The 25,854-nt window shown below is 55.7% G+C and overlaps 1 protein-coding gene across 1 annotated transcript in view; it reads right to left on the reverse strand.

Moving 5' to 3' along the window:
* COL4A2 (collagen type IV alpha 2 chain) overlaps positions 1-25,854 on the reverse strand; it is a 155,876-nt gene that overhangs the window by 34,743 nt on the left and 95,279 nt on the right. Inside the window, 16 exon segments of the mRNA XM_032881048.1 lie at positions 516-665; positions 1,123-1,233; positions 3,244-3,310; positions 4,165-4,218; positions 7,710-7,754; positions 8,671-8,721; positions 9,275-9,310; positions 10,950-11,045; positions 12,745-12,786; positions 15,113-15,148; positions 16,475-16,537; positions 16,645-16,680; positions 17,000-17,071; positions 18,654-18,770; positions 21,581-21,625; positions 21,712-21,846. Coding sequence (XP_032736939.1) covers positions 516-665; positions 1,123-1,233; positions 3,244-3,310; positions 4,165-4,218; positions 7,710-7,754; positions 8,671-8,721; positions 9,275-9,310; positions 10,950-11,045; positions 12,745-12,786; positions 15,113-15,148; positions 16,475-16,537; positions 16,645-16,680; positions 17,000-17,071; positions 18,654-18,770; positions 21,581-21,625; positions 21,712-21,846 — 1,156 coding nt within the window.

Here is a 25,854-nt window from a genome sequence, read left to right on the forward strand (position 1 = left end):
TTGCCTCTTGGCCTTGGCCAACAGCGGCCACGTCTCATTGGAGGAACGCAGCCCCCTCTTCCGTCGACTGCCGTCGGGGGCAGCCTTGACCGTGTGCGGGCTGAGAAGGCGGACCGTCAAGTCTGCCCCAGATCGTGGGTAAGACGGAGGAGAGAGGCTACAAGTTGAGGCAGGAGGCCTCCACCCTGGAAGAAGGTGACTTTGGAACGAAACACAAACCGGCCGAGAGCTTCCAGCTCGCACCTGCTTCCAGACCGCGCTGCTCAGTTGTTCCCCCGCACGGCTGACCTCCCTGGAGCCAGAGGCGGCCGCACCCCACTGGGTAACGCCCACGGGCCTGCGGGCACCCAGCCGCTTCCCTCATCACTGGCTGTTCTGTCTGCAGCCCAGGGCGCCTGCCACACCCCAGGGCAGTGCCTACTGCATTGGTTCATGGAATTATGTAGCACAGAAACCTGTAAGCCTCTGGCACGGGCCAGGCTGCTCTGCTGGAACCCGAGTTTCCTTCCACTTACCATCTGGTCCCGGCGGTCCGGCAGGCCCTGGGGGTCCCTGGAGTCCTGGCCTTCCATCAGTGCCCGGCGGGCCGGGGTACAGTGCGGGGACGCCGGGGTCTCCTATGAAGCCTTTGGGGCCCATTTCACCCGGTAAGCCTCTCTTCTCATCTGAAAATCCAACAGCGACCACCAGCAGCATGAGATTCACACACGGAGCATCTGTGTCAGCGCCCGTCCCCCGTGGGCCCCTGGGATCGTGGGTCTACATCTAGTCAGTGACGTAAGGGTGGACGCTACTGGAGGATTTCATCACCCTGTTTCAACCTCAGAAGAGCCCCAGATGATGCTGTGAGTCGTGACCCAGGCCACGAGGTCCGACAGCTGCCCACGCTCGTCCCGGCCAGCCCACAGCATCGCGCTCGTCGCTGCCAGCCGACAGCCCGGCCCCCTGGGGGTTGCTGTCGCAGATGGACTGCTCCCCGGGATGCCTGCACCCAGGCCGCTTGGAGCCGCTGAGCCTCGTCTGTGAGAGCGCCGAGGGCAAAGCTGAGCAGTCAGGAAGGGGCCAGGGCCCTGTGTGGACATTGGGGGCGGGGCACACGTTTGATACCACGGGGTCAGTTACCTTCATCTCTGACTGATGTGCCGCGGAGGCCCGGGGGGCCCGGGTCTCCTGGTTCACCCCGGCTTCCTGGTTCCCCATGGGTCCCTGGGAATCCTGGGTCACCTCGGGCACCTGCAACCGAGACGGGCCCACACTCAGAATAGATCTGCCTAGGTCTGACCCTTGCTCCTCCACTCATTACACACAAGATCTTGGGCAAGTCACTTAGGTTCTGTGCCTCAGTTTCCCCACCAGCAAGACAGGGCTAACATCGGTCCCCATCTTGGGGGGTGGTTAGGAAAAGTCCATCCACCAACAGGTGCGATGACAGCAGCTGAGATGCCCGCCCAGGCCCCGTGAGCGCTGCGTAGATGCTGGCCATCCGGAATGACCAAGAGCTCACAAAACTCAAGTGAAACCACAGATGCTCTCGTTTGTTTGGAAGAAGAGCAAGGTGGATGGTTTTGGTCACGTTGCGACCGTGAGAAAGAAAAAATACAAGCCTCCCCAGCCTTCGGGGTCCTGACAAGCTCCGGCAAAGCTACTCTGCGAAGATACGTTTATTTCCCTCTTCCCCGAGGGGATCTGCTCATTACTCAGCCTGTCGTGGTCAGCAGCCCTCACCTGCCAACTAGCCCATTCAACGCCATTGCCTTCCCAGCGCGGCTTTAGAAACATGAGCTGGTGAAAACGGGAAGTGGATGAATTCTGGGCTCTTGGTCAGTGACGTTTTTGAAAAATGGCCCATGTTAATTAAAAAAAAAAAAATTGTGTTCCTGAAGCCTGCAAAGGCCATATTTCAATCTCGCCATAACCACTAATAGTGAGTGGACCTCATACTCCTTTCCCTGCGGTTTCTGGCATGGCAGGCACGTCGGACTCCACAGTGAAGAGGGTGCGTGCCAGCCGTCCAGGGAGGTGCTGAGCGTGGATTCCTAACACACTCATACTGGGATGTATTAACTGGCAAGGATGGAGGAGACGCAGCCAGCTTTGTGTCCGCGAGCCAAGGTGTTCTTCTCTCAGTGCTGCCCTGGAGAGCCATCTCTCGGGGGCTCACGGGCTCTGTCCTCTGCCCTGTCCTACTCCATGTTCTCAACAATGTTGGATAAACACATGCAAAGTTCCCACCACGCAGGAGAGGGGGTGTTTGACCCCCGGACATATGCAGCTGGGAGCCAGCCGATCTGCTCAGTGCAGGACGAAAATATTAGACCATCTTGATTTTAAAACACTCAGCCTTTAAAATCTCTTTCTGATGCGTAGGACGTAGTGCTTACGCTTTTCAGTCTGCTCAGGTAACCTACTGTCTGCCCAGTACTGCCCCAGACACTGGGGATGTCGCAGTGAACCACGACAGCCATTATCGCTGCCCCCATGTGCTCCATAGGGCACCGGTCAGTTACCCGTAAGTGCATACATGTACAAGTCTTCAGAGGGTGCTGAAAGCGTTTTTCCTTTTAACCCAGAAGGACTCACATTCGAAAAGGTTCTGAGATCAATGCTCGTATCACAGAATTAGAATATTTTTGGTACGATCCTGCCAGTCTGGGAGGCTGAGTAAAATAACGAGATGGGCGTTAGCCACAACACGGGCAAAACTGCTCACTTACACTCAGGGCCCCACCGGGACAGTGGGGACATCTTCTGGGCAGTTGGTCATATGCAAATACGTGGGGATTCCTCGAAAGGTTCGAAGGATGTGGCTGTTTACAGATTATGGACCGTGGCCAGTTTGGGGCTTCAGACGGGCAAGCAGGGGCAGAAGCATCTTGGTGCCCGTGAGGAAAGGAGGGACGGTGCTGGGGCTGCTGCCATGAAGCCCGAGGTGGGGAGGACTGGGTTTCCTCGTGGCATCATTACAGATGGAAAGCAGAGCCTGCACGAGGTACGTAGGATGAGGGACTCTCCCAACCTAGGGGTCTCCGCGGGAGCGCCGGGGCTTTCTCTCCGGCAGCGGGAAATGGGGTCTGAGACACCACCATCAGGGAAGGGAGCTGAATCTGAGACTCGTGTTCTCCAAAGGTTATGTTCTGACCATCTTCTCTGCTTTGCTTTGTTTTGTTTTACTTAGAAAACCTTCCTGGCAAGTTCACGACTGTCTGGAACAAGAGAGGGCCCGTGAGATGCAGACATACGAACCTTTAGCGAGGGAGGGGTGAGGGAAGTAGGCCGGGGGGCCTGGGGGGCCGCGGTCGCCTGCTTCTCCCTGGAGGAAGAGAAGAGGAGAACAGAAGAATGGGGGACCCGCCTTGTGGCATTCTGGAACGTTCTGCGAATTTGCAGGGACTAGAGCTGACTGTGGGCCACCGGCTGGGGCCCCATCTCCTCAGGGCCGTGGGGAACTGAGGTCCAGGCCACCTGCGGACACGAGCTGGACGCAGCAAGAGGCAACAAAGCAGTGGGTGCTATCTGACTTGGAAATCCTTGTCAAGCCCCAGAGGGGGTCAGCCAACTGCTCTCTATCCTGTCAGACGACTCCATCCTTGGTCACTACATCTGGGTGCCCCTGTAGGGTGGGCAGGGTGTGATGCCATGAGACCCCGATCTACTTCCAGCTGGAGGGCAAGACCCAAACCTTCTTGAGTCTCCCAGGGCCCTGAAGGCCTAACCACAGAACTGCCCTGTCCTCAGCAGATAGACCCCTCCCCGAGAAGGGAAGTCCCCCCCGCCCGGCTGGGTCCCCGTTACCAGACCAGTGGCACCCGACCTGGTCCTCAGCCGACGGGGTTTCTCCGCCCTGCCGGCCCACGAATTATTCACACAAGGTAACCGTGTTCTCCCCCAGGGACCGGGGATGCCCCACCCTCTTGTCAACGGGAAGTCTGCTCCCACAGCCCGTTTGGTTCACTCTGCCCTGGGCTGTGACTTCCATGCACCCCTGTGGGGCACGCAGCCTCGCGGGGCCCCAACACGTGTGACTAATACACCCGTGTCTGTCCCATCTGTCCAGGCTGGGGTCGCATGTTTGTTTATCTCGTGTCACACGGGATGGGGGACGCCTCCTCCAACAGGGTGATTGGCAGGGCATCTGGACGCCAGCCAAAGGAACACTGAGCTCACCTTGGGTCCTGTGGGTCCGCTGGGGCCTTGATAACCGTCCGGTCCTCTGCTCCCCTGCAAGAAAGATGCTCTGTGCTTATTGGTACCTCTAACAGGGTTTGGAGAAGTAGCCACAACCCCATTATTATGTCCAACAACACTCGCCAGTCACTAAATTACCTCTGACCCACTTTTCCCTGATTTGAGTCTCACAGTTTTTTTTTTTTTTTTTTGAGTGGATTTGTTTAAATCAGGATCCAAACCAATTTCAAACATGACATTTGGCTGAGAGGTCTCTGAGGGCCGCAGCTGGTCACAGCGTCCTCCTCCTCCCTCCTCTCTCAGTGACGCTTCCTTCCTGCTGTTGGTGCTGCTCACATCCGTGGTGGGAGCGGCCTGTTTCCTCCTCGCGGTACCGGCCGCCCTCCTCGGTCCCGGGCCTTCCTCCTGAGTAGCCGCGAGATCTGTGGGCTTCGCCGAGCTCAGGCTCACCTCCAGAGCAGGAACCGTTCCCAAGGGCCGCTGTGTCCTTCCTGCCGCGTCCTTCAGGAGGCCCAGAGGCCCCAGTCCGTGACCTTGTGACTGACCATCTATTAATACCTTCCAAGATGGGCTTGGAAAACTTTGCGTTAACACCAAACAGAAGCACTAATACCTCTTAATTCAGAAATCTGTCTTCAATTAACAAGAGCAAAGTGCTCCTTTCTAATTCCCTTGAGTATTTACTGAAAGGGAATGCTTACTCTCGTGTGTGCATCGTAGCTGGAGATCTACGTAAAGTTTTCTAAAAAATCTAGAAATTCATCCCCTCTCCTAACGGCTGTGTACAGTGAGGCCCCACATTCGGGACGCCAGGGCCACACTGATTATTTCCCGGATTCCTGTGAAATGCCAGGGCATGTGGGCGGTGAGCCCTCCTTCTAGAAGGAACACGGAGGGTGGTGATGTTGGTTTCCAGGGCACCTCTGATGGGGACAGACGTCCTTCCACACTAGGTTTTGCTGAAGACGCACAAGTAAAGGCAGGTGTCTCCGATGCCGTGTGGATCTCGTTTGAGGCCATCTCTCGAGAGGGCAGGGAATCCTACAAGAGCTTGCCAGCAACGGAGCCGGCGATGAGGCGTTTGGTCCGAGCCGCATGTGCCCCAGCAGAATGATCCAGCCCGGACACAGCTGGACACTCCCACGTGCCTGTCACCCCGTGTGCCGGGTGTCACCCGCCGGCTGGGACGTCACCCCCGAGCAGCAGCCCCCACACGGCGTGCTCTCGCCAAAACAGCACCAACACTTCCGAGCTGTGTCTCAGTGGTTGGGAGGGGACCAGCTATCCCGGAAAACTGGGAAGGGCACGACGGAAGAGCACTCGGGGGTTCCCTCCCGAGACTAGACAATGCTCTGGCAGCTTCCGTGGGAGCTCCCAGCAGCAGGGGACGGAGCAGCAGGTGTAACTCAGCAGCGTAAAGGGGACATTCGCACTCGATGCTCATCTGAGACCCTCGTCTGGGACGCCGAGAGTCCTGACAACCCTCTGACGGGTTCTCGCTGTGTTTTCAGGTGCAGGCGTGACAGCAGGGGCGGGGGAAGCAAGGGGAGTGTGGTCAAGGATGAATTATCTAGGGATCAGACTAGGAACCGGACCGTGAGGAATAACGGCGCATTGTCATCCAGACGCCCGCAGTCACGTCTGCGATGCTGGGCGGTCTGACCAGCAGGTGACTCCACCATCCGTGTCCCTGGCATTTCCTATTTGCACAGTCGAATAAACTGTCTCAGCAGAGAGATGCCGCGCTCGGCCGGAAGTGTCCCCGTCTTCCCCTGGAGGCTGTGGGCCTTGGGTCCCAACATCTGGCCGCGGCAGCGAGAGGCCCCAGGTGGTGTCTGCCGAGCATCTTGTCTCATGTAAACAATGAGTTCCAGGGGCAAGTGTGTCCCACTGATCTTTAAGAGCCTAGAACTTGTTAGTTTTGGGTGTAGGAAAAAAATAATGATTTTCACTTCGCTGGCACATGGCCAGCAATGGAAGGATTAACAACAGAACTTTGGCTGTGTGTGGGGGGCGCGGAGGTGGGCGACTTAGAGAGGCTCACGTTTGCTTGGTCCTCTGTCCCTTCTCTTGATCACTGGAATCCAAACACTGGACGTTGGCCTTCTGGCCTCTGCTTGGGCATAGCCTGGAAAGCTGTCCTGCAGGTACGCTGCCCTTGGGAACACTCCTATCAGCTACTCATGTCAGAAGAAGACAGATATCTTCAGGGAAACCCCGGTGTCAGCGCCCTGGCCTGAGTTTGGGGTAAAAGGAGCGGGAAGGAGAGGACCAGACAAGGCTGCGGGAAGGAGTCCAGGCCGGTCCCACTGGGAGCGGCCGGAGCCCGTGCGGAGGGTTCTCAGGCTCTGCCCAGAGCTGGCGAGGTCAGAACTGAGCCTGGAAGGCCGTCCCTCTGCAGTCCCTGGACAGACAAGGGGGAGCCCCTGTGGGACGCCGGTGAGCCCCATGTCCTTCTGGCTCTCCTGATGTCCTGCCACCACCCTGCGAGGAGCCAGGAGCGGGATTCAGCGGAGTCCTGACTCGGAGGCTGAGCTAAGTTTTAAGAGTCTTAAAGGCTCCTGTGAGGACTTAACGGTGGATGTGCGAGCCCATGGCCCCGAGAGTCACACGTCGTCATGTGGACAGTGTGGTGGCTGCACACGGTGAGGTGTAGGAGGCCTGGTGAGGGGTCGTGAGCACACACACAGCATCTTCGTCCTGCCCCATCATAAGCCACACAGAAGTCTGCGGACACATCCGTGCTCATGTGCAGTCATCTCCGAGCGCGGCTGGGAGAGCCGGATGGCAGGGGTAGATGTGTGCTCGGCCCCGTGCAGTTACACGCAGGGACGGAGGCACGCCCTCCCGGTGCCCGCGGGCTTCTGAAACGATGTCAGCAGAACCGTGACCGTGGCTGCCTCGCGGGGGCTGGCGGGGAGGCGCTGGCATCCACAGGGGGAAGGAGGCTGGCTACACCTGGGATCGAATCACCAGCAGCGGTAAACGGGGAACCGAATTCCGTCGCTCATTGAGAGAACTATTTCTACGTGTAGGCTCCCATATGACCGCGCGCTCAGACCATCCTGAGTCTGACCCAGATTTGTGACACATTTCTCACCTAATAATTCCTTTTTAAAAACTGTCAAAAATTGGTCCACAGAACACAGAATAAACATAACAAATTGGGTCATCACTAAAGACACAGTGTCAAAATGTGTGAGATCAACATATGAAAAACGCAGGTAGACCCTTGGCCACCCTGCCGGCAACTCTCCTGGGAGTGGTACCCGGCGACATAGAGGAGGCCGCCAGAGGACAGACCAACGCGCTGGTTTTAAAGGTGAGCAAACAGGATGGGTCTGACTCGGGCATCACGAATGATATGGGGGAAAGGAAGATCCGTGTTGCTGTAAATGCAGGGTCTGGAGTGTGTCTTTCTGGGGGATGATCTCTCGTCCCGGGACAGTACGATCTTCATTGTGTTTGACCCTTGTAAGGCGTGTTCGCCCTGGAGCAGGCGGCATTTTCCGCCACCAACTTACCTTCTGTCCTGGGAAACCTTTTTCGCCGTCAAAGCCGGCAGCACCCTGGGAGGAAGAGAACACAGGAGCGCCCGCTCAGAACACGCGGCCCCTTTCCGGAAGGCATGGCCAGGCCACGGCACCAACTCGGGCTCACGTGAAATACTTTGGCTACGAGACAGTGAAGTCACCCGAGGATTGTTTTTATCTCCTAAAGGAGGCAGACATTTTAGTGACCCGCACATGGAACGCATCATATCTTCCCCAAAGGAGATCTGGAGAAGTCGCTAAGGACAGTGTGGTTCATGCAGCAGAGAAGCAGCAAGTCCTGCCCTCCCTCGTTCTCGGGGTCTCTCCCGATGTTTGGATTATAGCAAGTGTCCTTTCAGTGGTAGTGGCACCTCGAGAGTCACCACCAGGCCACATTCTCTCTGCTCTGGCCACGCTTCCCAGCTCACCTGTCACTCGGTTTGGCAGGTGACCAAGCTCTGGCTGACAGAGGGAGGACAGAAGGGGCAGGTGTCACTTCAGGCCACGCTCTGAAGGAGAGGTGTGCCCTTGGGCATGGGGGGCCACAGATGCTGAATCTCCTTGGGGGAGACACTCCTCGGCGCCCCACCCCGTCCTGCTAGGGACGCTTCTGTTGGATTCTCCGGCACACAAGAGTCAAGTTCTCAGGCTGGAGCCAGTCTACACGGTGTCCCCACAGGTTAAGTTGGCCTCATGGACAGAAGCCGTGACTCTGTCCCGCTCCCACCCTCCTCCAGTGGAGGAGCACCGGCTCCAACACCAGTCCCTGGGGGCCACTCCAGTGGGGATGCGGGGAGTGGGGGAGGCAGGGTAAGGTGGGGGTTGAGAGAACATATGGGACATCTCTGTATCTTTACCCCAACCTCACAGGGAACCCAAAACTACTCTGAAAAACGCAGTCTACTTACAACACAAAGCTACACAAACCACAGTTATGGAAGGCACGGCTTACCCGCGGGCCCGAGAAACCCATGACTCCTTCTTCTCCCTTCAAGGAGATGCCCTAGGAGAGGACACAGATGTCAGGCGGCTGGCCGGTCACACTTCCCTGGGGGATCCAGCCCCCCGACCGGCCAGCCCACCTCCTGGGGTCCCCAGTCCACCCCAGCGCAACACAGGGTCACAGGAAGTCGGCCAGGCAGCCTGGATTGTTGTCAGTCCAGGACACCACCGGCCCTGTCACATAGCTGGTGACGCTGGGAGGGCTGGGACTACAGGGCACGCGTGATAAAGCTACGGGGCACGTGTGATAAGGACCAGATGGCAGAGCAACATCGCACCGGACCCCGACGGAAGCCGTCACCAAACTGTTTGGGGCCTCAAGCCCCACACCTGCCCTCTGAGCCCACTGAGGTTCCCTTCCCAAACCCAGGAAATGCTCAGCAGCTGGGGTTTGTGGTGCACGAGGGAGACAGTCTAAAACTCTTTTCTGGAAAGAGGCGGCAGTGGCTTGGAGTAACAGGCAAATGTCACTAGACCCCGCGAGCTCTCAGGTGTCCCCACACGGGGACGCCGGGACCTGGGGGCCCCCGGCGAGGAGAAACCGCTTCACTTACTTTTACTCCTGGCTCCCCAACACTCCCCTTTTCACCCTGTGAAGACAACGAAATGGGAGACGGCCGTTAGTCCAAGAACAGAAACGATGGACCAGGGTTTGTGATCGCGAAAAGCACTCACTTAGTGAAACCGTAAGCAATGATGATAAATGCATCAGAGGAAACAACACCTACATCTTGCAGCTTCAAAATTCAAGAGAAAAAAGGAGCGATTTTCCCAGATTTTCACAGGGTCAGTTAAATCACGTGTTATGTTTCATACAAGTGCGAGGCTGCCTGTCTTCTCTGTGTGGGGTCTCTGGTCTCCTCCATCGACCCAGTGCTGGGCAGACAGGACAAGCCCCTGACCAGAATATTTGAATAAGATATTCTTAGGAGGGTCCTCTGAGAAAAAGACACATTTGGAACGTACGAAAATCCCAAGCAAAAGAGGCCTGGTTTGGGAAGCGGTGTCAATTTTATAGGATCTGTTTTGCCCACCGCTCTCAGTCTACAATGGTGAAAGAAATGTAGTGACTGGCTGGGGTCTTTCCCCATCTCTGCTGGGACAGTGCCCAGGCCTCCCGCAGGCTGCCCAGGCCCCAGGCCCTGCCCCGGCCCCTCCCGGCTGCGGAAGATGAAGGGAATCCTTAGCCTGGGTTCAATCAACGTGGGCCTCGCCCCGTCCACAGCTCCTGTCCTGACACGGACAGAAGCCCTACCTGGCTGACGATCGGGGCCCACCAGGAGCCAGAGTCATGCCTGGATCCCACCTTGACAGGATGGGGCCCCTCTCTGGCCTGGTTGTCCAGGGGTCCTGCTCTGGACTCAGCTGGCTCACGACCGCCTGCTCCTAACACACTCTCCCTGCATTCTGCCTCACGCCGGCCACCGGCCAGGCTGCTTCTGTCCACGGTCATGTGGCTCTTATGTGAGGCGCAGGGGCCTGATTGCCTCCCCGCCGGAGGCCTGCCTTCTCCCGACTGCGGCCGTGTACCCAGCCCCCATCCGGACAGATACTCGAAGAGCAGGAATTAGAGTCTATGTTTGGGGTTTGCACTTTGGTCCCCAGGCACTGTCTGTGCCCGACCCGATCGGGGGTGTCTCTGTAGTCCCCCCTCCACAGCAATACGAGGCCGGGCATTACCGTCCTCACGGGTTACCAGGGAGCTCAAACACACGCGAAGGTCCTGTGGCCCGTTGGAGCAAGCGAGCCGTGAAGGGGTGTTAAGTTTTACTGAGACCCAAGACTAGACTTGTAATCAGACAAAAGGTTAACAGAATACAGAAGTCAGAAAACGGACTTTGACGGAAAAACACCCACAACAATGCTCCACGTCAGCCGAGAGCCCAAGTGGGCTCCTTCTGCCAAATACAACGTTTTGCTCGAATAACTCCATATCCTGGCTTTGAATTATGCTCTGACCACGGACCTCCGGCTGGAGAGGGACCTGAAGACTCAGGACAGCTTTGAGACTGTGGGACGAATCCTGGTCTCAGATCTGCCACAGCTTTGCAAGATGGGGGACCGGGCCCCGTGTGACTGGGGCAGTGTTGTCAGGCACGAGGTTCTGCTGGATGGGAGCGCTCGCTGGCTTTGTGATTGTTCGAAAAAGGTCGAAGGAAGTTCCTTTTTTTCCTTCTCCTTATTTTAGTTCCACCGGGAACCCGGGCCATTCTGCTGCAGCTTCCTTACCTTATACTGCTCCGGGTGGAACGTCTCCTTCGTGGGTCCGACAGCCGGGTGGAAATCCCACACAATCCCGTTGGGTCCTGGCAGGCCGATGTCGCCCTGCGAACGGTTTAGCAAAAGCAGTAATCCTTGAATCGGAAAGACGCCATCAGGCGTGAATGAAAGCGCGCACCACTGCAAACGGGTGTTTCTATTTGTGTATTATTTACAAGCACTACAAGTACAATCAGAGCATAAAATAAAATGATCACGGTGCAGAGTTATTTGGTTCCCTGTATTCACAACCATTTATAATCTACTCCCAGAAGTTTTTCACGTTGTTCACAGTCTGGGCTGCCTTTGCTTCTGTGGAGGGATCTCCTTACGATGAATTTTTGTACAAGAGCTCAATGCCTGCGTATCAGCGGATTACCGTAAGGCTTTCCAAGATTGGGGCCAAGGTATAGGACGTGCCTAAGACATGAAAGGACCACCCCAGTTTCATCACTGGCTCACCAGTTGGGGGGGTTTTATATTATAAAAAGCAGCATCTTCAATAAGTAAAATACCTCTGGCTTGCTTTAGTTGGCATTTTTGTTGTGAGCAAGAAACGCTTTGCAGGCGGTGCACAGACAGCGACGTCTGTCAACCTGCAACACTACCGGACAGGGTTTCCGCACTGTATGTGGCTTCCCCTCCCAGGAGCTAACTGACACAAATAGAAGCTTACTGTCTTTTCTTTTCATATTTCCACCTGTAAACTAAATAATACAACGTTGAGCCCATAAGTCACATGGGATGGACGGGAGTCAAGGGACAGGATTACCACCTGCAGAAAGGGAGGCTGGCGGGTGTATCCTGAGAGTCTGCTAACGTGACATCTACAAAAATGCCCGGAGCTGCTTGATCGCCCCCCCATTACCTGCCAGGGCCTTGAAGTTTCCTTATTAATTCTGAATTATTAATTCTGAATCAGCTCTTTAGAGGCTAGAGGTGTTCACTCATTTCCGCTCTGCCCGACGTGCCACGCCCCCTTCTGCTCAGGGACTTCTTTCCAGACTTTCCTTGTCATGCGTCATTGTACAGGTGTTCACATGTTTATGTGTTTGGATCTTTCAATGTTTTGCTTTTTACATTTTTTCTATGGCATTAGCACAAAGAAAAAGTCCTTGCCTTCAGACCTGAGCAGTACTGGGTGCCACCAAATAGCACAGGGGAAAACAAAATGAAAATCTGCAAACAACGAGGCCACAGAATAAGGGTATTTCACGGCGGGCAGGAACTCATGCGGTGAACGCGACGGGCCACGTGTTGGTGATCTTTGCCTGTTGGGCTTTTCACACATGTGGCCTCAAGTGAGACTCTCGAAGGCCCACGGTCTCTGGTTGTTGGGGGCACAGGGGGTTACAGACACCACACAGTCTTCCTGCACGCCAGCGAGGCCGGCCGGGTGCCTGGCCCCTGCACGGGCTCCGTGGTGGCCTCTGGTTCCCGCCTCAGTCTGCTCCATCAGCTCAGGGCTCCCCACCCTGGGACACCTCGGGGCAATGCCTTTACTCGTGGGTGCTGCGGACAGCTGAGGTCGTGTCTGCGTCGTTAGTCTGGCCGGGGCTAGCCTGTACTATCGGCTTTCACTGTCTTAGCGACCCACTGCTACCACTGGAGCCTTTTCCACAGCCTGAAACTTTACGGCCTGGCACTGTACGGTGACGCTTTCCGATGCAAATGGCCAGGACAACTGCATGGAAAGCTGTCATTAAAAAGATTTAGTTTCTCATTGCTAAGCGGGCCTCCACGTTAATCTATTATGTTTCCTTACCTTTTCACCCTTTTCTCCATAAAAGCCAAGTCCTCTGTTTCCCTGAAAAGAGAAATGATTTTTCTAAGTTTTTAAAAGTCCTTAATCACAGTGAAGTAATTTTTTCTTTTTCTTTTTTTGTTTTTTTTTTAAGACAAAGAAATGTAAGATCTACTAGCAGCATCCTGAGCAATTATCCTTGCAGAATATTCCGGAGTCCCCTCCCCAAAGCTATCTGACCCAAGAGAAAGTGAGTGTCTTCTTTTGCAAGTCCCACATATAGACCACATAATAAGAGTCCCAGTCTGGTGTCACGGTACGTGATCGGGAGCAGGCTGGGGTCACGTGCGGGTTGCCGCAAGGGGGACCTCCCAGTGCCTTCTGCACACTCCCTGGGTTTAGGTCTGAGTGACGGCAATGACGGGGAGCAGAAGCACGATGGGCTATTCAAACACACGTGCTTTTAGAAATCTCTATTTTACGCTGAAAGCAAACCCTCAAAAAGAGTGGGCTAACATTTGGGAATATTTTAGTTTGTCGTTCAGCCGTTCGGAGGATTGGGACATTGGCTGAGTCATTAATTCTGCACTTGCTGTATGAGCTAGTGCTCTGCTCATGAACTCGGACGCCGCAGGCGGTGGGGGCCTGTGTCCCCACGCAGGTGCGGGGCAGAGTGCAGACCTGCTCCTGGGTCCCGCCGGCTGGTTCCTACACTGTCATCTGCACAGATGACAGTCTCAGAGCATTTCTGCAGGTCTGGCCTGACGACCCAGGAAGCAGCCACCTTCCCCCCAGCCCCGTGTCCGAGGGTCATGAGTCAGTATCCCTTCTGCCACGGCCCTTTCTCATTTTGGTGAGATAATCCTAATTTCCCAAACACTTTGACCCTTTTAATGATTTTAGGGGATGGGGATTCTCTGGGTTGGGCCCCAACTTAGCAAGGAGGTAGTAGACTCACGAGGGGGGTGGACACCTGTTAGAGAACAGACTTGACCTGAAACCCAGGATAAGCCTGACCAGAAGCGGCCCCACACGCTCACCCAGATTACAGAAATCCTGCTCTTTTCTTCCGCCTGGAAACAACTCTGCTTCCTCCCTCCCCAGGGTCTCCACACTCCCGCCGTGACAAAGGATCATGTGGGGCCCTATCTGGTCTTTCTCTCTGCAGTATCCCGCCCGCCCCCTCCCATGCCCAGAGTGTCTCCAAAAATAATAACAAAGCCTTTAATTAATTTTTGCTTTTTTTCTCCTTTCCCACCTGGCCAGGAGCTGAAATCAAAGTCCGGAACGCACCAGGCTAGATCAGAATGTGATTTGCTGGGGCCCCTGCGGTCCCTCTGCCCTGTGAGCTCCCTGTCCCAGTCCCCAGGAAGTGACCTGGCGGAGGGCGAGGGCCGTCTGTATTGCAGCCAAGTGGGGATCTGAGGTGACCCCGGGGCTTGGCCGCCCCGTCCTACATCCGCTTCTCTTGGCTCTGGGCCGTTCCCACCCTGCCTATGGCTGCAAGACAGTGGGGAGCCTGGTGGCGGGGGCAGCAGCCTTAACGAGCTCCAGCCCCAGCCGGAAGCCATGTCAGAGGTGATGGGAACGGGGGGTGGGGGCGGCCGAGGTCCCCTGGAGGTCACAGAGATGAGGTTTCCATGGAGCAGACATGGGAACGTGTGGGCTGGGGGACGTCCTCGGCCTCGCGCAGGCCACGGACGGTCTTTCAGCGTCGGTAAGGGCAGCCCAAGCCCTTCGGACGCCTGTCCCGTCTCGATCCCAGACTCCTGCTGCTGGTCTTGGACACTTATACACGGCTCAGCCCGGTGACACAGAACCCCAGTCTACAGATTCTGACAAGCCACTACTTCCCTGTGCTCCCTCCAACTTCGTAACCTTTCTCTACTGGGAACAGCACAGCTCTGGGCTCAAGCTTCACCTGAGAATCCCCGACTGTATCCCCACAGGCTGAGGTCCCCCTCGGGTACAGAAAGCGGGGCCGCACCAGGGTAAGAAGGATGCCACTGGCTCCCCCACACGGATACAGTCACTTTTGTCCCTCTTGTGCGGTCACACATGCGGACACAAGCTGTCCCTGTGTCTCTATTCCCAATCAAACGTCCGTCCGTCAGGGCGATCTTCACACAACAGCAGGTGTCACGTAATTTGCAAACAACGAAACATTCACGGTACCCTTACACCTACGCCCACCACTCCAGGGGTCCCTCTGGATTCATCTTCGGCATTTACAACATTAAGTCCTAAGCAGCTACAAGATCGTTCTCATCACAAAATGAATAATGCGCTGTTGTCCACCAAGCAGTTCTGCGGTCAGGCAGGGTAAGCACAAGTATGTAAGCCCCACCCCCAGCCCACCCCCAGCCCCCCACCCCAGTAACCAACTTACTGGCTGTCCTTTTGGTCCAGGGGGTCCAGGCGGGCCCTGCACAAATACAGAGAAATTTATAAACTGTTTTCTTTATCCCAGGACCCAGACAACATCTGCTAGAAAGCTCCGGGACAGCCGTCCACCGTGTGTCTCGAAGCCCATGTGCTATGTGTAGAGGTTTCGGGTGCATAGTCTGGGCGGGGAGGACGCGCTGGAGGCGGAGGGCCGGGTCAGGCCTGGCTCTCAGAACGTGCTGGCTGGCCGTGGACAGCTGTTCTGGGTTTGCGTTCGAGTTCAGACTTCTGACGTCACCCGTGTCCTACTCCTGCTTGCTCGGACACTTTGCATGGTCCCAGACCCCATCACTGTGGAGATGGCTTCTCCTGACCTCCTCCGGGGGTCCCCTTGGAACACCGTCTAGCACGTTTTGCTGGTGGGTCCGCAAATGTTTGCGACCAGAATTAAAGGGCAGGCCCAAACAGCCGGGATGAAGGTCTGTTGCGGACATCGCTGTCTTTCTGCAAATCCTTCGGTGTCAACACGACACTTGGGATGAGGCTTAAGAACCCGCAGCTCAGGACAGCTCAGGTTCCCCGAAATGGGCATTTAAAGAACACCCGCTCGGTATGTGTGTTGTGAGCAAAGCAGACACCAGTGCGAAGTAGGAGGGCAAAGAACATGGGGTCACGTAGCCCTCACCTCCTTGGCTTTCTGCAAGAAGGTCTCTCTCCGCCTGGAGGCAAATGTCTCCTAATGTTGTCCAAGGTCCATCTGTCCTACAGCTATACTTCTGGGGCTGTTTTAGCTCTAGGCCCCAGGGCAGTGGCAGAAGTGGCTTCTCCTTTCCGGTTCTTCCCTTTCCTGCAGCAAGCCCTCCTTCACCCCTGCATTTGTCCTGTGGCTACTCACTCCGTCATTCGAATGCAAGGGTCGGGAACACATGTAGACCGCCACTCACGTGGGGCACTGGCGCCATCTCGTTAACTAATACCTCCCTCACAATGATGGCCACGCCCGCAGAGCCCACTGCCTCCTTATTCACCTACTGGATTTGGATCTGCTTTCCCCAGGGATGACAGGCCCCTGGCCAGCGGCTGGCTGTGGGGCTAAGAGAGCTTCTGTGGGACTGGAGGGGCGCCTGGCCAGCACCAAGTCAAAATGGACATGGTTGGTGGTGACCTGGTGGCCAAGAATCTCAAGTCCTCTTTCTTCATCCTTAACAGTAGCAAAATGCATGCAAAGGATGATGTGTTTTATCTGGACTCTTTCTAGAGGGACCACAGACATCCCAGCTGTACGTGAGGCCTCCATCTGCATGAACACTGGAGAAGCAGCGTCTCTAGAGGACGCCTGGACGGTGGTCCAGGAGTGAGGACTTACCGGTCTTCCCGGAGCTCCAACTGGACCCATCTGTCCTATAGGCCCAGGCCGGCCGGGGTGGCCCTAAGGACAGGCAGCAAGAGGAGGCCATTAAGAACAGAAGACCGGTATTCAGAGTCTGAATTCTTACACTTCTGCTTGGAACATCCTCTAAGAAAAATAGAACTTACCTGGAAGCCAACCAAGCCAGGCTCTCCGGGTTCCCCCTAGTTGAGAAGACATAATGGGAAGCGTTCTGGTTTTTAACCAAATCTTTAGCTCTAGTTACATTTTCTCACAACCAGGGACTTGGTAATGTTCCTCCTACCTGGGGCACCGTGACTACGGGGAAAGGGGAGTACCCCCAGAGGAATGTGACCTGATGGGACAGCGATGGTTTCCACCTCATGATGGTGTTGGTGGCTCCGCCTCCCCAGGGAGCCCCCATCCTTGCACCCTCACAACTCAGCCTACTTGGAAAGCACCCTTGTCGGTCAGGAGTTCACCCAGATCACTAGTGTCGCATCCCGTACCAAGCGAGCTTACCCTGTATCTGTCGCGGTCCACGCTGGACAGGGCATAGGGCTCGCCTTTCTGTCCTTTGGGTCCTTGGGGCCCCTACAGTAGTGCGCACCGGGGACAGAGAAAACGCAGAAACACCTGTTAGCCTTCAGGGCAGCAGAGCTCATCGGGGTAATGGAATATTGACCTTCATGGGCAATGTCTTTCCTTTATTTATGTTACTCTGAACACTAGTCACTACACTGGGCCACAAAGGTGAGAATTCCACTTTTATATTTACCCAGTAGTACCTTCCTCCAAAGTGAAAACAGAAATATTTTATAGGACTTGTTATTTTCCAAACCCCAACCAAATGCTCAGTAGACAAATCCTTTAGGATATCAACATGTTATTTTTCTGCATAATCTGTTTTTGTCTTGTCTTTGGCGTGAGAGTGCTAAAAATACTAACACGTATGCCCCGAGGCACCACTTTTGAGAAAGATACTGGGTCATTCCCTAGAGCTGGCGTCATGACAAATGGACGTGAGGTGTGTGCACACGCGAGTGTGTGTACACGTCTTCTGGTGCCTGCGTATAAAATCAGTATTTTAGGGGCTCCTGGGAGACTCCGTCGGTTGAGACTCTGCCTTCAGCTCATGTCGTGATCTCAGGGTTCTGGGATCAAACCCATGTTGGGCTCCCTGACCAGTGGGAAGTCTGTTTCTCCTTCTCCCTCTGCTGCTCCCCCTGCGTGTGCATACTCTCTCTCTCAAATAAATTAAAATATTTAAAAATCAGTATTTTATAGTAATGGATATATTTATTGATAATGAAGTTTCATGATATTAGAGCAGACTAGAAAGTGATGATCCTTGTGGAGAAGGTGAACGACACAAAAAGGTCACGGCCGAGGAAGGAGGACCTTCGAGGTTGGGGGCGGGGGGAGAAACCCACTAGCTTCGCAGGAAACGGCGGTGGGGGGGATGTGTGACTGCTCTTCCCCAGCCTTGGTTCTCCTACCAAGTAAGGTGTTAGTGGGACCCCGACTTGGCAAGACTTTGAGGGCATGAGGGTCGCAATACAGTCCTGAAAACCATTTCAAGACTTTTTGCAAAGACCTGAGAACGGTGCACAAAACGGATGAAGACGAGACCGTCTTCCATCAGGAAGAGCTCACTTCCACCCGTCAGGGCTGGAGAGTGCGTGTCACGTCTCAGGATTTTAGGATCTGATGAAGTCATGACTCACGGGGCGTTCTGTCAAGCTTTAAGCCTCCGAATCGACCGCTGCTACTCGTGTTACTCACTGTAACTTGACACGCGGCCCCGGGGAGAACGTGCTGATGCCCGTAAAATTGCGTAATATAAACTGAGCCAATAGTTTTCTATTCTGTTTACAGACTGGATAAGGAAATGAAGATCTTCAGACCCAGGAAAATCATGCCGAGATGCCTGCAGGAACATCTCCTTCATCCTGACCGCCCGCCGAGGACAGGGGCGACCTTCCTGGGGGTGCTGGGGGCAGGTGGAGAGCGGCCGCTCGCCCTGGCCATGGGGCCCTCAGGGGAAAACCCACCATCCTTGGAAAGCCTCTTTGTGACCCCTTCTAAAAGGGCCTTCTGGATGGGCCCACGGGAGGCGCCCGCCGCCCTCCAGGCCTACACCGACGAGGGCCGGTGCGCACACACGGGTACTCACGGGAGGGCCATGAAAGCCCGGGGGGCCGGCGGGTCCCTGCTGACCCACGTCTCCTCTGGTCCCATTGCAGCCGTCATAGCCGGGTGGCCCTCGGGGGCCGCCTTGGCCAGGGTGTCCCTAGGACGAGAAAGGCAAGTGAGGCTTCCAGCACACACCCCGCGGCTCTCCCACGCGGTGCCATCAAACGGCTCTGTATCATCCCGTCCTGCTCGCTCCCACGAGGAAGGGAACCGGAGCGAGCGGATGAGGGAGATCAGGAAACAGAGGCGCGCGGGCACGACTGTGAGCAGGAGAAAGGCCTTCCTGACAAAGTTCTGTTTCCCAGGGCGCTGGTGAGGGAGTAAATTGTCACTGGTCTGCCGGGAGGTCTGTCTGAGCAGGCACAGGTCACAGCAGACTTAAAAACTCTAGAAAACATTCTAGAAGCAGCCAGGTCCTGCAAGGACAACAGGGTGCCTCGACATTTTGTGCCCAACTGAGCTGGGGGGGTGAGTCTGACAGAGCTACATCCCACAGGCGGAAGACGTTCGTGTGGCCTGGAAGGGATTTCATGTGACCGGGCCCTGTGCGGAGGGACCGACGTCCCCTCATTTGCTTTCCTGGGGGAACGCTCCTTTCTCGATTTTAAACTTGAACGGAAAGAAGTCAGATGTTCTGAGGTGTTGGGCGTGGGGGAGGGAAGGCAACGTGATCGGACGTCTTTCGGATGACTGGAGACCATTGGGCTGAGTCCGCGGGTGTCCCCCCTGCGTTCGTCTGGCTCCTGGACAAGCAGGGGCTGGGCTGCTGGCCAAGGGTATCATGCTGCTGCTTCCCGCAGCAGACGTTCCACGTACGCTATCTTATCCTCTTCAAAATCCTGACTTTCTTCGCAGCGGACCACGCGTACATTCTGGAGTGAGTTTTTGGAGGCTGTGTTGGAAGTCTTTTAGGTTTACTTTGAGAAATCTGGAACATCTCAAGATAAAGGGACAAATCCTACATGGGGGCCTGGACCCTGAATGATATTAAGAAACACGATGAGGAAAGTAGCATTTTCCTTTGGTTGTACGTCTCTTGGCTTTAGATGTCCAAAGCTACCGCTTTCAGGGGCGCCGTTGGATGAGAAGAGACGCCACAGGCTTCCGGTCGCCATCCCGGAGGCAAGAGAAACCCCGACCACGAAAGCTGGTCCTTCAAACTCGGCAGGAGACAACGCGCTCGGGGGTGTCTGCTCACCATCTGTGGTGGTCGACGTTTCCTAAACGGAGCTCTTCATGCTTCTCCCGAACTGTCTGCTGATCTTGCTTGCTCTCTGGAGTCCTTCGAAACTGTGTGTCAATCTCACATGTTTGAAATTGTTCTTGGATGGAAAACTTTAGTGACATTGAGCTGACGCTCCTCTCGGTTCAGTCTCTAATCAGATACAGCTCCAAGATCTGAGTGCACGTCACGCTTCCGCATGGCTCCTGGACGGCTAAATTTATCCCGGTCCTTTGACGTCGCATTTCTGAGCTGCTTCGAGGTGGCAGGTGGCCCTCGAGCTCCCGTTTGTGCTGTCCCAGAGCTCTGGCGGCTGGCGAGCGGGGCCATTTCGAGCAGCCCGGAGAGTCTACAGAAGCCTCGGGTCCACGCACACTCGAGCCTCCCTCCCTCATGAGACGACACTTTCTAACTTGTAAACTCTTTGCTCCTCATATTAAATGACTACAAAGTGGAAAAACAAATTGAAATATGATTCAGATAGGTTACGATATTTTCCCGTGAGATCACTCTGTTTAAACCCAGATTTCAGCTTCCAGAAGACCAAATGGATGGGCGGCCTGAGGAGCTCAGAGAAGCAGTTTCAAAGTGGGCGACTGGTTTGGGGCAGTTGGAAGGAAGACATTCTCCCTGTTTACCTCTGGAAATCTAAGGATTCCTCACTTCCGCCCGTTTCTCAAGAGTCTGACTAATGGGCAAGTGGCCTCCCTGCCTGGTCACAGCTGCATGTCCGTGCCTGGTGCGTGTGAGACCCATCCAGGGGACGCCCAGGGTCCCCGCCACCCAGGCCTCATGGCCCTGCGGGCAGCTTCCTCTCTCTGCTCCGGGAGCTTCCTTCTCCTGGCAACGTGGCTCAGGCTCTGAAGGACAAGCGTGCCCTCCCCGTGATGGCTCTCACGCCCTCCCTCGCTCTCCTACGAGGCGGCGGCCCCGCTGAGGCAGCCCCGGGAATGTGTGCGCGTGCGTGTGTGCGCGCGTGCTAACACGGTCCCATGCGACACGGTGTGTGGAGCAAGGCCCGTACGCGAGCACACCGTTCCCGAAGCAGCTGTCCTCGGACGCTGGAAGCAGATGGCCGTGTTGTGACAGACACATCTGCGCCACAGCCAGGACCTGCAGGAAGCGGACCCTGGGAAACCTCCTCGCGGGTCCGCGTGAATCAGGCTGTGACTCAGGCTGCTGTTTATTCCTGTGAGCCGCGAGACGTAAACTAGGTCAGAACAACACATTTTACTGCATTTGGAGATTTTCTCCTGGACGAACCCCGTCTCGTCTTCTCGTTCATGTGTGGTTTGACTTCAGAGAGTTCGGGAACCTGCACGAAGCGCGGAGGGCCTTCCGCACCTCGTGGGCTCGGCCGCGAGGCTCCGGCTGCAGGTCCCGGCGACATTCCGAGGCCGGCTCGACTGAGTGCCTCTGAGCAACACTCAGCATTTCATTACGAGACGACGGCTGCTTCGGCAAAGGAGCCTGGATGCCGGAGCCCAGTGCGGAGGAGCGTTTACAGAGGAAACGCTGTGCCGGATTCTCCACCACACTCCAGGGCAGACGGACGCACGTCTAGGCGGCCGGGATCGGGGAACGCCCAGGGCAGGAGGCCCCGACGGAGACGTTTCTGCAAGTCACGGACCTACTGCTTAGCACGAGTACCACATTTGAAAATCCCAAGCGTACAAAACACTTACGGGAATTCCATCGGCTCCAGGGAATCCAGAAACACCTCTCGCTCCCTGTCAAGAAGACAGATGGACTTACCGAAGGCCGGGACGCCCACCGCCCACTGAGAAAGTGGAGGGAGGCCCAGCAGTCACCGTACCACGTCTCCTTTCGGTCCTGTGATCCCGGGTGACCCCCGCTCGCCCTTGTCCCCTTTGCGGCCCTGCAGTCCTGGGAACCCCTGCAGGCCTGGGGGCCCGGTGTACCCCTGGGGGCCCACTGGCCCGGGCTGGCCCTGCAGAAACAAGAGAGTTCAGTCACGACCAGTCACAACAAACCACGCTCTTCATTCTCAAGGAGACACAACATTCCAAGAACATTCTATGTCCTCTTCCACCTCCTGCCACAGTTGGAACAAAGTGATTTTTGGCTAAGAGAAGGCCTAGAGCTGAAAAAGAGAAAAACATGTTAAATGTGAGAAAAAGTCATCCCAACAAACTGATGTTCTTATGAAATGCTAGTATTGGGTTGGGATGAAAGAATCAACTTACTTGTACTTTCTAGAAAAAGCCTTTTCAGTTAAAAAGAAAACTCCAAGCAAATTTCTAAGATTTTGTCCGTATCTCACTAGAATGCCTGTGACAGGGACGAGCTGTGTCCTGCACCAGGCATCACACAACCCCCAGACGTTTGAGCGATCCAGTCATCTCTCCTGTCTACACACACACCACTCGCACGCACGGAGAAGTATGGGTTCCCGGAGCCTAGAGAGACCTGGGCCCATAGCCACTGGACATGGACGGCGATTGTCGCAGAAAGACAAAATGCCGAGTGGGCAGGGTCGTGGAAAAGTGGGAGCCCCGAGCCCCGCGCGTAGGAACGTGGAGCGCTGCAGCTACAGGAACGTGGAGCGCCGCAGCTACAGGGGCGCACGGGCTGTCCCTGCGAGGATGGAACAGAGAAGGGCTCCGCGGCCCGACAGCTCTAGTCTGGGGGTAAAACTCAAACTGGCTGAAGGTGGGACGGGAACCCGTACTTGCACACTCGTGGTCACAGCGGCGTCTTCCAAAATTGCCAGGGGGCGGAAGCCCAGCAATCGCGGGAGGACGAGGGATGAGCACGGAACATCATGCACCCGGCCGAGGGGCGCGGGGCGCTCACCCTCAGCTGCGGAGCCGTCCCACACTGCCCACTCCTTCGGGAGGCGGCGCCCAGATGTGGGGGAAGCGGAGGTGACTTTCTCTGGGGTGGAAGATAGGGGTGGAGATTAAGGCGGAGTTGGTGGGTGCGATCTACCCCAAAGCTTGGGACTCCCGCCTCCTCCAATGAAGGGGAGTTTTGGGAAGTCTCCTCAGGGCTCCCTCTGGGCCAGGGTGAGTTCTGGAGCCGGTGGGGTCTCTGGGTCCCCTGCATGTGTCCCAGAGGCTCCAGTCAAGGCAGAAATCGCCAAATACTCAGTCCGAGCACAAGCACTGTACACAGTAGCAAAGCCAGGGTGTTTGATGTCTTTGAAGGACGTGGTGAACGGGGGCCAGAGCCCCTCACTTGTCCCCCCCTCCTCGAGGACGGCTGTGCTGGACCGTGGGCAGCCTGACCTTGGACCCACATGAATCCTAGGCTCACCTCAGTCTAGCACTCAGGGGCCTCCTCACGCTACCTCTGCTGTAAGTTTGGGGACAAAACAGACTTTCACTGGATTCTTATGGGTCCCCTGGAGTGCTCAGCCCTGTTTTGTCTGCAGCCGTTCGACAGTCACCATCTTGTGATGACGCAGTCCGCCCCTAACCTTCCAAGGCCCCAGTCACGGGGAGGCTTGGAGCTCGTCAGCGTTGACACGAGCAGCCTTTGCAGGATGAAATGCTGATCACTCACACTGTCACTGTGACTGTCTGCAAACTTCATGTCTGGCTGGGGAGATCACTGGACGGGGCATCCCCCGTCAACAGAACGGAAGGCGTGCGTCTCCGAGATGAAAACCCACGTCCTTCCTCGTGCGCTCGTTAACCTTTTCCTCGACTGCCTTGCTGGGAAGCGGGATAGCGACATCATGTACTCACTTTCCTGCCATTGTCACTGGACTTCTCCTTAGCCTTTGTTTCTTGGAATGGGAAGTCTGGCTTTGGGAATAAAATCCGTCTTTCTCGCTGTCCCCATGGAGTTCCCATAAAACCAGCCGTTTTAGAGTGGCTCCCACACATTCACAGAGCTCTCTACCCACCGGCGCTGTCTGGTTCTAAAACATTTCCACTGCCCCAAAGACGACTCTGTACCCACCGAGCAGGCACTCCCGCTGCCCCCACTCCAGCGCCTGGTCCCCAGCCAGAGTGGCACCTGCTCTCGGTGTCGATGGGATCTGCCCGGTCTGGGAACATCCAGTATACAGAGTCCTAGGTCGGGGTTGGGGGGTCTTTGGTGCCCAGCTTGCTCCCCTTCACAGAACCTTTCTGAGGTTCTCGTGTGGGAGCACCTCCCAGGGCTGCGTTCATGTCCACGGCTGAACAACATTCAGTGGACGGACGGCCACCACTCGTCCCCTCATCCGCTGATGGACACGGAGGGTGTCTGCCCCCAAGGGCTGCTGTGGACAGTGCCATGGGGGACACACACGCAGCTGTCTCTGTGAGCACCTGTTCTCTGCTCCTCGGGGCATAAACTCAGGAAGGGAATTGCTGGTCTTCTAGAAATTCTGCTTAACTTCTGGAGCCCCCGCCATGCTGTTCTCCACAGCGGCCATGCCAGGGGCATTCACAGCAGCAGTGTGTGAGGGTTCCAGATTTCTCCGTGTCCTTGTTGGCACTTGTTATTTTCCACTTTTTAAAATTCTAGCCATCACAGTGGGCGTGAAGACGGCGTCACTCTGAAGCCATGATGGAGCTTCTCAGAGATGGAGCATTTCACAAATTCCATCCAGCTTCCGCCCTGGGGAAGGGCCAGGAAGAGTCTGGAAAGACTCTGAATTAGACCTTCGTCCCGGGGGACTGGACGCTCGCTCTCGCCCACAGGACACACCCTGTGCGGCTGCGGCTAAATGGGCATTGACGTCAAGGTCAAGGACCTCGCTGTGCATGTTTCAGTCATCAGGCCTGAGAGTTCCCTGAGGACATCCTGCCTGCCAGGGCACCCCGTGTGTTTGTCAAGACCGGCCAGAATGACCAGGGAATGAAAAGGATCTTCCTTTCTGCTAATGAACATCAACTCCCACCCTTACTGGAAAAGTCATGGTCAGAAAACCTATTTCCCTCTCTTCCCTTCCTTCTGCTGGAGGTGATGTTAGAAATCACCCCAGAAAGAGGAGGACTCTAGTTTGAATGACTTTGTGCAAATCTCTAAAACTCCCAAGATTCTTGCAGTCTACTTGATAAAAGTATTTCCACAAAATACTTAAGAGCCAGCAGACACGGTGGAAAGGAGTGACCATGTGCCGTGACCCCCGCCCTCTCATCTGATTCACATCCGTGTGCTGCTTGCTGGGAAACGGGATGAAGATACGCGTCATTTAATGAGGTATCGTTGGGATGCAGACCTGTTGAGGTCTTAGAAAACCGCTGATCTCATTTTACCCCCACGCCAAACGCATGACCGGCCATCGCCCCCGCTTGAGATGAGACAACAGGGGCTCAGGAGGGTCTGGCACAAAGAGCCCAGAGTCACGCAGCCAGGTCTGGGAGTGGGCGATCCCTACGTCTTCCACCTGCCACTACACACTGCGAGCGGCACCAGCACCCCTGGGAGCCGGAGGAAATGCAGAGTCCTGGGCTCAGCCAGACCGTCCGGGGCTGCGGGGAACATGACCCCCAGGAGGTCACTCTGTGTAGTCAAGTGTGCAGATCGCTGCCGGACACCCTCCTCCTTCCCTTCCTGACATTCCTACAGAGGGACTGGTATTTTTTATTAAGTCTCAAGCGCAAAGTTGGATCTTAGAAGAAAAGTTGAGCTTCCTGCATCGGGCAGAGGAAAATGTCATATTTTTGTGTTAAGGACTCCTTCAATGCAGTTTTCTCGGTTTTACGCTTCAGGGCTCTCTGCCACAGGCCAGAATAAACATTGGCCCCTGGGAGGATGGGGGCTGCTCCTCGCCTCCCCCGTCTTGAAACCCTTACGGGAGTATGTGTGGGATCCGGGGTCAGCCTCGAAGCCCAAGTCTGCAGGGACGGCAAGAATGAGTCCAGACTTGAATCCGCATTGCTTAAATACCACGGCTGCGGCCAGGAGGCCCTTCAAGCCCTGAGACACTTACGAAGCTTTCCTGTACGGAGTGTTCACTCCTGAGAAAAGGTACAATGTCCTCAGCCACGGGGACACG

This window comes from Lontra canadensis, unplaced genomic scaffold (assembly GCF_010015895.1).
Source record: "Lontra canadensis isolate GAN:19392208 unplaced genomic scaffold, GSC_riverotter_1.0 scaffold73, whole genome shotgun sequence".
NCBI lineage: Eukaryota > Metazoa > Chordata > Mammalia > Carnivora > Mustelidae > Lontra > Lontra canadensis.